Genomic DNA, 15,051 nt, shown 5'->3' on the forward strand with positions numbered 1-15,051 from the left:
AAAAGACCGGCAAAATCCAGTGTTAGCTAGAGAAACACATCTTCATGTGCTGTTGATGAGAGTATATCGATAGGATCTTTCTGGAAGTAGTCTGAAAATGTGCATTCCCTTTGATCCAAGACTTTAATACCTAGGAACTGGGTGAATTTGTAACTTAGAGTAAGAAATATGTATTTGGGCTTCCTCCCCATTCCTGGCACAGAGATAAAGCCTGTGGAATTTCCTAAAGCGATAAGAAGATAAAGGCGTCTTTTGATATGCGGAAGAAGCCCTTTGGACCACACCTGAGCTTCCCTGAACGAGCTGTCTTGGGGAAAGCTCCTACAGCAGGCCAGTGGGAACTACCACCTCCAGTCCCACCCTTCCGACCTGTGGGGAGCAGGAAGGCCTGGAGCCTGCGGAACGCTAGTGGCCAATCCTTTCCTCAATCATGTCTGTGTAATGAAGCTTCCATTTAAAACACCCTAACTGAAGGGGTTCAGAGAGCTTCCGGCCGGGCAGCACCCGCAGGTGCGGGGCGGCTGGTGCACCTGCAGGGGCCAGGGAAGCTGTGCCCCCACCCCGACCCCTGGCCCGTGCGTCTCCTCCGTCCGGTGTTCCTGAGCTGGACCCTCTGTCACTAGCAGGTAATCTGGCAAGCGCACCGTTCCCCAGACTTCCGTGAGCCGCTCTAGCAAGTCGCTGAGCCAGAGAGAGGTGGGAACCTCTGACCGGTAGCTGGGTGGTCGAAGCACGGGGGACAGCCCAGACCTGGCACTGACGACTGAGGCGGTGGTGGGAGCCCATCTTGGACTGAGCCCTTTACCTGTGGGGTCTGCACTAACTCCACGGACGTGGCGCCAGAAGGAAATCAAATTGCGTGACACAGACACGGTATCCACAGAGAACTGGGAGAAGAGGCTGGTGCGGGAAAACCCCCGCACGTGTGGGGGCCAAAAGCGAAGTACTGAGAGTGCAAAAAAGGAGAAGCTTTTCATCACAACTGTCGAAAGCGAGAATAGAGCAATGTGCTGAGACATATGTAAAAAGCTACCTGTAAGTACGTAGACCATTCGATAGGGTACAACAGCTACAGCCACTCAATAGGACCGAAGGGCTCTGGCCACTCCCAGTCACAGCGTGTCCCGGGTTCGCAGGGGCCACTGCTGGCAGGCAGAGTATCTTTTAAGAAGAGCTGTTCAAGAGAGAAGACGTTAAGACCCTCACCCAGGAGTTTCGGTGACTGATCAAACCTTCTTCCTCAGCTCCGTATCTAAATCTCTACCTCCTCACATTCAGACACTGACGATCTTTCTGGTCCCTCCGAAAGCATCCACATCGGGCGCTGCCGCCCGACTTCTCATCACCCATGCTTGGGAACTTAACTTCTCCAGTATGTTTAGGAGAACAGAACGCCAAAATCGCACCTACGAAGAAGTGGGCTTCATCTGAATTTCCGAGTTGATCACACTTGAACTTGAAGACACTTTTACCGAACTGAATTACGCACAGCTGGAAGTTAACTAACTTCTCTTCCAAAGTAGCTCCCAGATCTCTTCCTCCAAAACAAAGGGATCAATCACCTAGTTTTGAAATTTTATAGCCCACTTTTTTAGAGCTTTAGCAACTGCTACTGATTTTAATTACATGTTTTGCAACAAGTAATCTGCACGTACGATACTTCGGCTTCAGGGGTGTTTGCAGTGATGAATTTTACCTAAAGAATATTCAAAAGCCAAAATGTTTTTGTATTCATTCGTCTTTCAACTAGATCCTGAAGCCGTATTTTTCAAACTAAAGTTTACGACCCATTGGCATTAGTGGTCTGTGTCTAGTATCCTAAAAAATAAAACAGAAAATGCCAGCGTGCATCACATACTAAAAGTAGGTACTATTTCCTTAAATTGTCGTTCACATGTATACAAGCGTGTGAGGGTTACAATGAAGAGTGTATTTCTTCCTTTCGTCAAAGAGCTGGAAAGCCACTGCTGTGAAGGCTTCTGTCTGCCAGTGAATTCGCCAGTTGACAATTGCCATTCACTCTTCCAAGAACTGTGGATTAGGCTGCCCAGACCACAACTGGGTATAGCTCAGTCCTTTTATGGAAAAGATTAGAAAAATCAAATAAGTAACTCAAAAAATTCGATGACACCCGTGATTTCAATTGTTGATGGTACATTTTAGCTGTAACTGGTTGCAAGAAATTGCTCTACCAAGAACTCCACAAAAAAAGAGAGAAAACGTTCACTTCTTCCTCAATTCAACATCCCACCAGTCATTACTGCCTTTTAGAAAACTGAAATGGAGGGGCGCCTGGGTGGCTCAGTCGGTTGAGCGTCCGACTTCGGCTCAGGTCACGATCTCGCGGTCCGTGAGTTCGAGCCCCGCGTCAGGCTCTGGGCTGACGGCTCAGAGCCTGGAGCCTGCTTCCGATTCTGTGTCTCCCTCTCTCTCTGCCCCTCCCCCGTTCATGCTCTGTCTCTCTCTGTCCCAAAAATAAATAAACGTTAAAAAAAAAAAAAAAATTTTTTAAAAAAAAAAAAAAAAAAAAAGAAAACTGAAATGGAAGCATCCTACACATACGCTTAAGTTTCAGCCACGATGGCATTTAAGATTTAAAACTCAAACACGCATTTGAATGCTTATAAAACAAAGTATGAAATCACCTTTTGTAAAACTTTAATTTCTAAGACGTTAAAAAGTCACACTAGAAGGGTCTCATAGAAACAAACAGAACCAACAGATAATTTGTAAACAGAACACTCTAGTAAACAAAAATGATTTACCAGTGCATCTACACATTATCTTGAACCCATACCAGTCTTTAGTATAAAAGTCAGTGAGTGCTGTACATAGACCCATATTTAAAAAAAAATTTTTTTTTAAGAACTTTGTCTTTATACATTAGATACTGTGCTAACAACAAAGAAAGCCACGTAGGGTTCTCAAAGCCCACGTTGTAGGCAGGTTACGGGGTGAAGGAGGAATAGGGCGGTCCTCTGTGCCCCAGCAAAGTGAGGCAGACGTCGAGGCCCCGAAGATCAGGCGCGTACAGCGTGAGCCACTAACGCATCCAAGAGTCAAAACCAGGCAGAAGGTTTCATTCTCGTCCACTAATCAACCAACCTCTCAGTATGGCACCGAAGGAGCTAGCATGTGTGTGTACGTGTGGGCACACGTGTAATTTCCACATAGTCTCACTTCGACAGCAGGTCTGTTTTTGCACAGAATATATATAAGGCTAAGTAAATACTGAGTCTAAGAAATACTTGGAAACATCAGTAAAAATTACAAATGTCATAATCTATAAGATGTATCGTTTTAAAATTACTTAAGTACTGCAGAAGCAATTAAAGGTAAGAACTGGCCAAGTCTCCTCACGCAACTTTGTAACTACCGTGCCTAATGCCCTTCGCAGGTGGATCCTAAGGTGAGACTAAGCGGAGCATCTGACAGGGCGACCGTGGACGTCCTCCCACCCGGCAAGAACGAAATGGCGGCCCCGGGCCTATCCTCCTTCTCCAGCTCCACGAGCGCGCCAAAGGCAAGGCCCGCAGGGCGCCTGTCCTGACCAGAGCCCAAGTGCTCGGCCTCTGTGTGCCACGGCCCGTTACTGTCGCAGCCTCTCACAGCCGGCCTCCAGAGCATCCAACAGGAGCACCTGCATTTACAAAGTCTGTCCCCCAAGAGGAAGTCCCTCTGGAGGGATGCACTGTTTGGAGTGGCTGCAATCACGCGGCGAACAGGGGATATATCAACCTGCATTTGTTCCCGCAAAAGGGGTCTGAGGCCCCAGGCTCAAAACCGTCCCCCCACGTGAGGTGTGTCCTTGGTCCCAGAGCCATGACGATGCATCCAGTAGCAGCTGTAGGAATTTAAGCTACATTTCACCGCTTACTAATGCAAACCTGGCCTAAGTTTTCCGAGGGAAAGAAACTTTCAAATGAACAAAGAATTGATACAGACATTGAAAAGTTTAATATTTGACTCAGAAATTCTCAGACATCTTACACATACCCAGGAACTTCCTATGGCTGTTAAGTTACAAGTGATGTTCTTTTATTGAAAGAACTTTCTTTTCTCTTCTTTCCTTGACCAGGTCTGTTCAAAATATGGATTGCAAGCAAGTTTCAGCAGAAATCAAAGCTTGCAATTAATGTTTAAATAGGTGTAATTATCAGTGAAATTAGGAAATAGCCATCTTCTGTTCATTTGCTCCAGGTCTCAAGCTGAGAGATTCCCAATGCTACACTGGTGGTATTTACGGAGCATTGTTTAGAATCACAAAATGGTCTTTTATTTTACAACGAAGCTGCATTTTAACAAGCAGAGAAGCTCAGAAGGAAATGCAGAGGTATAAATGAAGGAGAGGTATACTCAATGGAACTGAGGAATATACAGATTAATTTTTCTTATTATTTTGGCTCTAAATGGAAATTTTTTATGTCAAATATATACAGCCGGATTTTCATAAATTTCTCCAAAAAACAACTTGAGAAAACTGTTCTTTCACTTTTGTCTGAACACAGACAATCTACTGCCATACACATAGTGCATGTGAACGTAAGTGTTTACGGAGACTGCGTAACTATGAATTGTGTGCAAAGGGGCTCGTGTCACGTGTCTGCATGCACAATTTTCAGTACCCTATCCTGGTGCCTGGTAACACAGAGTACAATTTTATAGTTTTATTCAGTGGACTTAAAAGTCAAGAAGCCATCCCAAGAATTATTTACAATTCAGTAACTGAATGATTATCTGATCACGATACATCGTGGAGCTATTCTTACATCATGAATGCTGATACTGTGCATCTGGGTGGTAACCTGGTAACTTTTATAAATCTGAGGTTTAAATCGGCATATAGGAAAGGAACCAAAGCCTGAAGAGTGTGGTGACAGCAGGGTTTCTACCATAGATGATTTGTAGTTTCATAATGGGACACGGGAGAACAAGGAACGGAGAGATATCTGAAGAAATGCTTTAAAAAACCGAGTGTACACATAGCCTATAAGGCAAAATCTAAGTTACAAGTGTATTCAACACCGGCAACTGTGTTATGAGAGGTAATACTGAGTCGCATACACGTGAGACGTCGGAGAACGGTGGCTACGTACTACTTCCGGCCGAGCGGACCACACCGCGCGGTGGCAGGCCTTCGCTTGTGTTCTCCCACGGGTCGGGTTTTAAAAGAATTTCGCCTTCTCCCCGGACTCAAAGTCCGATCGCTGTCACCCTGAAACAAAAGCCGGAACTATGCTTTTGTCCTTTTCCCTAAGGAGGGGAGGAATCCCATCTGCAAGCGCTGCCGTTCCCATGCGCCCCCGCAACGGTGGCAGCTGTAAGCCTGCGCGTCTGCGGGGCCTTCACTTCGCAGCCAAGCACCAAGGATGCCTTTCTCGCGGCCTCCTCCGTCTTGAACAAAGTATATAATGGGATTTAACCGAATTCTTAGAAGGCCCCGGAGTTGGCCTTAAAACATGCTCGCCTGGGTGACTGTTCCAACCGAGGCCAGCACCCGCGTCCACAGAAGAACGTGCCGCCCCGAGGAGCCGAGGAGCCGGTCTGGCCGGCGAGTAGGGGGTCCGCACGGAGTTAAACGGACACGTGGCCCGCGGCGGCCGAGTTTTAGGAGACTGTGAAAGCGGTGGCGCCGCCAGGCCCGGGCGCTCACCGGGAGGCACCGCCGGGGCGGGTCATTTCTGACCGACGACGGGGCGGTCGGGAGCCGGGGGCTCCCGGGTCAGTGGCAGAGCGCTGCGCGTTCTCACAGTGCTTTGTGATGCCCGTTTGCAGACGGCTTTGACGTTTCCGAATCCCTTGACGTGTCTGATAAGTGAAGCTTATGAAGCCCTGCAGGAAAATTAAGAAAAGGGTGAGAAAGGACGTACTGTTGCGCGGCTGCGCAGACGGCCAACAAGGCAGAGTGTCCGGTGTCACTGAGGAAGCTGGGAGGCGCTGGTCAGGCCCCTTAAGGACGAGAGACCTCTTCTCCCCACTGGGGGCGCCCGGGGGGCCTAAGCGCTAGACAGCTGTGTCTCAGGAAGCCACGCCTTCTCCACCATTCTGCGCAGCTCTGGGGCCCGTGCAGGCTTCCGCTTTCTTCAGTTCACTCCCTCCCCCCGCTCCCGTGCCCCTCCCGCCCCCCCCCCCCCCGCCCCCGCCCCGATCCCAGGAGCACGCTCTCTCACGCCTCCTCCCGCAAGCTCATCCACCCCCAGTGTGCTTCCCGGGGGACCTAACCGGACACCAATATGATGGCGTTCTTGTTTTAAAATACACACATACAACTATACACACAAGAAAACACATGGAAAGACATACCAAAATATTAAGCATGTCATGAAAAGAAAAGCAATGGAAAACATGATCAAAAAGAAAAAGACAAGAAATGGCAAAATAATAAACTGAACATAAATAATATTCCAATATTCAAAGATAGTTCACAGAATAAGAAAGTATCACTATCTTCTAAAGTTACGTTAGTTTCCTTCTGTATCATACATCAGTCACTCACATAATGCACCTGACATATACAACTGTGCCCTCCCAGGGATGAAAAGTAGAAGATAGTTCATGTGGCACCAAAGCTCTCAGCACTTACTAATAAAGTGAAACACAAAGATATTCAAGAATATATAACCAGTCCATCTATGGAAAAGATTTTGAGGAAACATTTTTATGAGGCTCAGACCTTTGCTGACACCTCAAAAACATACTTGGATGAGGTTTTTTTCCCCTAAGATTCCAGATAGCTATCTACCTGGCAGTTAAGCAATTTTACATCCCTCTTAAATCACCACAGCACTCTGAATTTTAAAGTTTCTATCACCTGCATATGTTCATAAAAGAAAAGCTAAAATTGAGTCTGTGTATGATGGATGAATGGGAAGGAAAAAAGAAATCAATCTAACATAAAAAAGAGTTCTGATCCCAGGAATGGCCAAACCATTGAGTGACAACAGGAACCCACAGCTGCCGGGGAAACGTGTTTCAACACGGCCTGCTAGAGAAGGAAGTAGGCGGACAGAGAACCAGCGGGGTAATCATGCCGGAAGCAAAAGGGAATCCCCTTTTAGGACACATTTCCAGTTGTTACTTCTAAAACCTGGGGGCAGCACAAGCTACGCATCTTAAAAAAAAAAAAACAAAACTACAACGTCTCTCTGTGCGGATACAGTCACCTCCACCGCCATCCAGTGTTTGTTTATATACCCAGAGTACAGCAGGTACTCTATGAGACAGACACTGTCATTGTCAATGGACATAGCACCAGAGGGAAAAAGCCTACAAAAAAAAGAGGGGAAAAAAGGAGACAGTTAAATTTTATAATCAAATTACAATTCCCAGTGAAATTAGACTGAAGATCTCAGATGAGTCACACGTTATTACATATACTTAATATGGAGGATCTTTTTCTAGGTATGATTCATGTCCTCCTTAGGCATTCCAAAGAGTAACAGAAAACATTTGGACAAAAAACCTTAAATCCATCTAGCGGTTTTACACAAGTCTTGATAATTCTATTGCCTATTATGGTCAAAGGGTCAACACAACATACATGACTTCACCTTAGGTTAAAAGATACTTCCCTACATTAAAAAAAGTTTCTTTAGAAAGATGATATCCAGAATACTTAACTCAAAACTAAGTTTTCAGTAATTCATCTACAGCCATCTCATGTCAGTGACTAGTCAGTGGGAATCGACCTGACATTGTGGCTAACTAACCTCACTGATGCTACCACGGGCTTCAAAATGAAGTTCTCACTTGAGACATTTGGCGGGGAGAGCTATGGATTCCCACGTCACCTTACACATTTTTACCTTGTCGGTATTATGAAACTTAGGCATGAAAATCCACAATTATCCGCTGCTTCTGCTGAAATGAGAGGTCACTTTCACTTCTAGGCCACTATTTCACCAACCATCCCCTCACAGGGTGAACTTAAAGTAAAATACATATGAGTAGATAATCTGAAATCTTTTTTCCTTCCCAAAGGTCATCCCTTCAACCACAGAGGTTGGAAGAATTTGGTTGGGTGAGAAGCTTCACGTTGCTCAGAAGGTGGAGGTTATCTGGACCTTAATCAGTACGGGGCGTATGGCAACCACTACAAGCCACAACAGAACACAGACTATAAACATTCAAATGATGTCAAGTTAGGTAAACGACCTAATGTTAGGAGTCCCTACAATAAATCGCTGCCTTTCCCTTCTTTTATTATAAAATTACACACTCCAAACCCAAGAGGGTGTATATAGCAAGACAGTTTATATTGCCCTGGTATTCCTAAAATATAAAGCCTGATGTATGTTTAGTACTAATGTTGAAGTAAGCATGGAAAACACATTTGGTAAGTTACATTTATTCCCTTTATACCTTAGCCAAACCTAAGAGTTTTTTAATACTGTCACAATACATGTGACTCATGGACTACATGATTCAGGAATGCCCTCTCCCATATTAATGACAAGAACACTAATATTTTTATCCTGACTTGTTTGGCTTATGGAAGAGAATTATGGATCAGCTTGATATTGTAAACTCCAAGCCTCAAAAGAGATCTGCAACTAAAAAACAGTAAGAGGTGTCGTTACCAAAAGAGAAGTTTAGCCCATTATTACCCTCGCCTCACCACAACCACCATCGTCTTAACGATAAAAGAGCTCATTTTATTGAGCCCTTCTGATGTGCCAGGACTATGCTCAGGCCCTTACAAGAAATATTTCAGTTAATATCCACAACAAGAGAAGAAGGTATTATCACCATTTTATAGATAAGGAAGCCGAGGCTTAATGAAATAATTTTACACAAGAGCACAACCAATAAGGAGTGGGTCAGAAATGTGACCTCTAAGGTGTTATACATCAGGAAAAATGAAGAGATGAAGACTTAAAATCAATTCATATGGCAAAATTAAAAATTAGTAGAAAGCGAGAAAAATACCCATAAACCTCAGGATTACCTAGGGCCTTGAAAAGTTCTTCTCGTACAGCAGAGGTGAATTTTCTGACCAGACACAATGTTGTCACAATAGCAAAAAGCAAATTGTAGGATAATACAATATAGAAATTTCCCAGCCAATTAAACCTTCCAAAGTCTCCAAGTAGATCAAATCTAGTGATTCCTGTTAAAAATAAATAAAATAGCCCTTAATAAAATCAGGTACAATATATTTAAATACGTTACAAAATAAAGTACAAAACAGATCAAATTCCATGGACTTTCTCATTTCTGTTAGTAGGTGTCCTAGTTGAAGTACGTAATTGTTATCCTGGGGAACAACCTCAACCGGCTCTAACCCACTCTGTCCGGGTGTCACGGTCTCTCGGAAGCGGCGGGAGCTGGAGCGAACACCCCTGACACTCGGCACGCTTACACTGACAGGACATCCACTGGGCCGCAGCTCACGGGGAGAAAGCACAGCGCGCTCAGCTGAGTCTGGAAACAAGAGTCGTGGAGCCGTGGCGGACGAGACACCTGACAAACTTCACGCTTCGCACCTCCCCACCGCTCGGTCCCCCTCTCCATGCGGGTCCCAGGTCGAACGTCACCTCCTTACAGAGGCAACTGTCCCCTCTACATAAAACAGCCGGACCCCTCCATGGCCGGCTATCCCAATTACGTCTCTTTGTAACACAACACTACTCGAAATAATTTCTTTTCCTTTCTGGTGTCTTTACTGCCTACTTTCCCCACTGGAATGTAAGTTCTATGAGAGCAAGGACTTTGTTTTTTTCACTCCTATGTTCCCAATGCCCAGAGCCATGCTTGCGCATACTTAATAATTACTACATAAATGAATAAACTAATAGGGTAATTCTTTTCTAGGGTAAATTAATAGGGTAGTTCTAATAAACTAAGAGGGGAGGCAGGGGAATATTATTAATCTGAACTGGATGCTCCAGGTTTGTGGAGTACAATAACACACCTAGAAATGCAGGATAGTTACATACATTGAAGCTATTTAAATTCACCTAAACTGATTTTTAAAAGCAAGTCTTGGGGCACGCGGGTGGCTTAGTTGGTTAAGCGTCAGACTTCAGCTCGGGTCATGATCTCGCGGTCCGTGAGTTCGAGCTCCGCATCAGGCTCTGTGCTGGCAGCTCAGAGCCTGGAGCCTGCTTCGGATTCTGTGTCTCCCCCTCTCTCTGCCCCTCCCCTGCTCATGCTCTGTCTCTCTTGCTCTCGAAAATAAATAAAACATTAAAAAAATTTAAAAATTAAAAAATAAATAAAAACAAGTCTTAAATAAAAAAAAAAAAGTCATCCTATTCAGTGATAATGTACCCTAGGCCACATACTTATTAGAAAGAATGTGTGAATGCCAGGAAGTTTTCTGACCACTGGTAAATAAATAAGTAAACAACATGCAAGTAGTCAAGTGACAGATGATGGGACTGGTGACAATCTTCAAGGAAGAAACTGAAGAGCCACTTGGGGCCTATCATGTAAAATTTTAACCATAGAGGGCTGTACAAACAAGATCATATTACCTTTCTTTTACGGGTGGCCTAAGGATTTCAGGAGTAACCAAACTCCATTTCATTTTATCAGCTGACTGTTGAACTCAGCTCTCACCCCCACCAAAGCAACCCCATCACCTATTACAGGGACGGCTCTACAAAAGCAGGGCAGAGAGAAAACAGAAAAACCTTCATATCCAAAGTATCACAAAAATAGGACGTTTCAAAAAGTATTTCTTTAACAGCCACGCTTACACAGGGCCAATGTATTTGAATTTGAGAGACAATAATCTATCATGATATTTTAGAGAGAAGATTAATGAAAACATACGATAAAATATCATTTTAAAGAAGGTGAAGGGACAGGGCACCTGGGTGGCTCAGTCAGTTAAGCATCCGACTTCAGCTCAGGTCATGATCTCACAGTTGGTGAGTTCGAGCCCCGCACCGGGCTCTGTGCTGACAGCTAGGAACCTGGAGCCTACTTCAGATTCTGTGTCTCCCCCTCTCTCTACCCCTCCCCCGCTCACACTCTGTGTTTCTCTCTCAATAATAAATGTTAAAAAAAAAAATGGTGAAGGGACCCAGACCCCAGCAGAGGACGCAGCACAGACCACACATCAGGAGTCACAGCAACAATCACGGCTGCTGCTTCTCAGATAAAAAACTTCACTGTGTTAAGAGGAATACATATCTAATTATACATTTTATTTTTCACACTAAGTACCATTTAATTTAACCCAGGAAGTTATCTGTAGACAGGATACAGTCCTTCCAAAACACACTTCAGCGATAATAGAAGGCTTCCCAGATAATTAGTTTATTTGATGTGTAGGACCAAACTCCTTTGAGAATCTGGTCAGAGCCATAGATCATTCCACAAGAAAAACACAGAGATGCACACAGACACGAAATCTCGCATATGATGAAATGATTGACGGAGAAAGTGACCGATCATAGAATAAAACCCTGTGCAGATTCTCCAGAAGAGTCTTACCTGGTTTCAGAACATTTTACTCATATACCACCATTCACAAAGAAAAAATCAGAACATATATACCCAAGATATGCTATCTAATGATTTTAAAACTATATATGTACTACTCACTGACTTTCACATTACACACAAAGAACAGGTGTTAAAAATAATAGCAGTAAAGATAAATACGAGTTGTCACGTTTTCTTCATAGCCCAGTGACTTACTTCTGAACCTATGGGGACGGACCACTTTGGACAGCATGGGGACACGCTAACCAGTAAGTCCGCCACCACCCTGGACCTGGCCTATGCACCACGGGGGGGACAGCAGTGCCACACAGAGTACAGGGGCAGTGGAAGGTATGTGACATACAGCTTCTCGGCGGATTCAACGTGGCACCCTGAGAGTCAGGGCCAAGACTTCATATGAAATCCCAGACAGAGAGCGATCTCCTTATGACATGTTTGGTCCCAGGGACATCTCAGGTCGACCTCACAGACATACAGGAGCCCGTTGCTACAGTGCAACAAAGCACTAGACAAAATATTAGGTTATAGGGGCTAGTTCTGAAGACACTGCCGTTTCAAATTTAATCTTTTAAATATCTAACTAACATGGTCCGACTAAAAGATCACTCTGGACAACACATGCAGCTCTTTAGTCCTGAAAACCCCGTATAAGACTGAACCTTAAACAATAACCCCTAAACCAACATCTGAGAGGCTATGTCACAGCAATTATTAAATTGTAAAATGTACTTTTTTATTAAAAGTGCCAACACTTAGGAAAAAGTAACAATACTTAAAATTTTAACTTTAACATTTATTGTAAAAATGTATAATACTTCAAAATCTCCATTTCTGGAGAAAGATATAAAAGCATATGTATTAAGGCAGCTGCTTTGGATTCTTTGTCTCCCTCTCTCTCTGCCCCTCCCCTGCTCACACACACACTCTCTCTCTCTCTCTCTCAAAAATAAACATTAAAAACTCTTTTTAAAAAAGGGTATTAAGGCAGCAAAATTTTAAGATAATACTAACAAAAAAATCAATTATCAAATGTTATTAACTCTGCTACTCAAATACTGAAATGCTCATTCCCATTCAAAAGTTATTTCTTTAAAAGATACGTAAAATATACACCAGCTAAAGGCCTCCTTAGTTAAGCATGGCTAAGCATAAAGCCATCTTATCGGTGAATAAAATGATCTTCATGACAAACCACGTGTCGGTTCCGCCCGCTAAGATACAGTTAAAAACATTTTATGCATAATTCCTTGAATAATGGAACTTATACCTTCACAAGAACCTCATTTCAGGGAAGACCTGGTTACTCCACCTGCAACACGAATCATGAGAACCCACCTTCGTTAGCCCACCTGAGTTGACTCTGATTTCTAGCAAGCACACCCTGGTTCCTCACTAGCATGAAGACGTGGAAAGCCTGACACGCTTAAGGGATCATTAAAGCAACTTTATCATTAAACCACGGGTGCTGGCATCCCACACAAATGGCCGACATGATATCCATGGCTTTAATGTAAGACTGCCAAAAGGAACACACACATCTTGTCATAAAAAAATAAATCTAGAAGTTAAGTGTTCTCTGACAAAACACTGGGATCAACACGTTTCTCCCTCTGGACTCTTACAACGGTTAGATTATTATCTTGACGAGGTTTTCAAATTCCCTTCTCTAAACCACACTGTTGGAATAAACTTATACCTAAGGCAGGCATCAAATAATAAATATGACCTAAAGGGTACAAAATAATAAAATATACAATCCTTTTTAAGCATCATTCATTTCAGGGTTAATGTATATAGGCCCATTGCCAACTGTTTTATTTATTCAAAAACAAAGTCATTCTAAAATTGAAGAGAAGGTCCACTTCTGGGGTGGAACAGAGAGGATCCTATTAAAGCAAAGACTTCAACTTTTGACTGTTCTTACTTTGCAAGTAGATTTTCATTAAATTACATCAACTAGGAATACTGACTTCAGGTTTGGGCCAAGATGGGATAAAAGAGACCAGATTTTCCCTTCATACCTGAATTAACCAAAAAAACCTGGACAAGACATACAAAACCTTCATACGCAAGACCCTGGACATTAAGCAATAAAGGGCAATAACGCTGACAGACAAGCAACAGGCGAGCCGGGCCCTACCTCTGCCACAGCTCCGGCCTGAAGAGGCCTTCCGGGCTGCAGCACAGAGAGTAACAGGGACAGGGTCCAGCCATCTTGCTAAGTTGAGGAGGTGCAGTTGGAGGCTGGGGACCGCAGGGTAGACAGAGAGTTGCACGGGGTGGGAACCCAGATGTGTAGAAGAGGCTCTAGAGTATTCAGCAGGGAACGGGCCCACTCATGCTCATGGGTGAACAACTGAACCAGGAATGACCCAGATGATAGAATGAGGAGCAAGGACAATTAACTAATCAGAACTGTATACCTTATATTTCAGAAGCTGGAAGAGTGGACTTGTTCAACAGAGACACGGAAGATACAAAACAGACCCAAACGGACCTTCTACAGAGGAATATTACCATGTGACACATGGAAAACGCACTGGATGGGATTAGTGGCAGATCCGACACACCAGTAGAAAATACTCAAACGAAATACAGAAAGCAAACCAAGACAAAAAATGAACACAGCATGAGGGAACTATGAATTAATTTCAAATGAATGATATGCTTGTGGTAAGAGTTCCTTACGGAGAGGAAAGAGAACAGGAAGGAAAAAGCATCTGAAGAAATAATGGCTGAACACCTTCCAAATTTGATGAGAACTATATACTTACAAATCAAAGAAGTTCAATAAACTCAGTGAACAAAAATCTGAAGAAAACTACACCACAGCACATCATAATTAAACTTCTTAAAATCAGTGATAAAGAAGACAAATCTTAAACATGGTCATATGGAAGAAAAGAGATCAAATTATCTTTTTTTTACACAAATTAAAAAAAACAAAGATAATGATCACAGAAGATTTATCAAATACTACGGAAATGAGAAAAGAGTCATATAACATCTTTAAAATACTGAAGGAAAAAGTTAATCTGAAATTCCATATCCAGTGAAAACTTTAAAAAAAAATAAGGCAAAATAAAGACATTTCATGTATACAAAAAGCGGAAAGAACCCATCACTGGCAGACCGGCATTACGTGGGATGTTGAAAAAAGTCCTCCAGACAGACAGAAGGAAAATGTATGAGAAGGAAATCTAGATCTACAGAAAGCAACGAAAAACAACAGAAATGATTACTATGCAGGTAAATATGAAAGACTTGTTAGTTTTAAATCTCTTTGAAAGATCACTGTTCAGAGCAAAATTGGAAACACTGTATTATAGGGTTTTTAACGTGTACAAATACAATTTATGATAACGAGCACGAAAACAGCCAGGGGAGAAATGGAAATACACCGTGAGAAGGCTCTTATATTAAGGGCTATGATACCACAAGAAGGTGGACTGTGACATTAAAAATGTATACTATGAACCAGAGAGCAACTATCCAAATACTACAACAAACAGTTATAGCAAACAGGTCAACAAAGGAGATAAAGTAGAATCAGTTTTTTTAATGCAACATATTGAGAAAAAATGAAGATAAAGA

At 43.1% G+C, this 15,051-nt stretch overlaps 1 protein-coding gene across 10 annotated transcripts in view; it reads right to left on the bottom strand.

Annotated features, from left to right (window-relative positions):
* Window positions 1–3,934: 3,934 nt before the first annotated feature.
* LMBR1 (limb development membrane protein 1) overlaps window positions 3,935–15,051 on the bottom strand; it is a 151,653-nt gene continuing 140,536 nt past the window's right edge. For 6 of the 10 annotated variants that reach the window (XM_042927218.1, XM_042927220.1, XM_042927219.1 and 3 more), the window contains 2 exons: window positions 8,948–9,109; window positions 3,935–5,832 (listed from right to left, as the gene is read on the bottom strand). In XM_042927218.1, coding sequence (XP_042783152.1) covers window positions 5,747–5,832; window positions 8,948–9,109 — 248 coding nt within the window. In that variant the 3' untranslated portion in view covers window positions 3,935–5,746. The remainder of the gene's footprint in view (window positions 5,833–8,947; window positions 9,110–15,051) is intronic. The other 4 variants (XR_006199427.1, XR_006199426.1, XM_042927221.1 and 1 more) reach the window with 4 other exon arrangements.

Source organism: Panthera leo, chromosome A2 (assembly GCF_018350215.1).
Source record: "Panthera leo isolate Ple1 chromosome A2, P.leo_Ple1_pat1.1, whole genome shotgun sequence".
Taxonomy (NCBI): Eukaryota; Metazoa; Chordata; class Mammalia; order Carnivora; family Felidae; genus Panthera; species Panthera leo.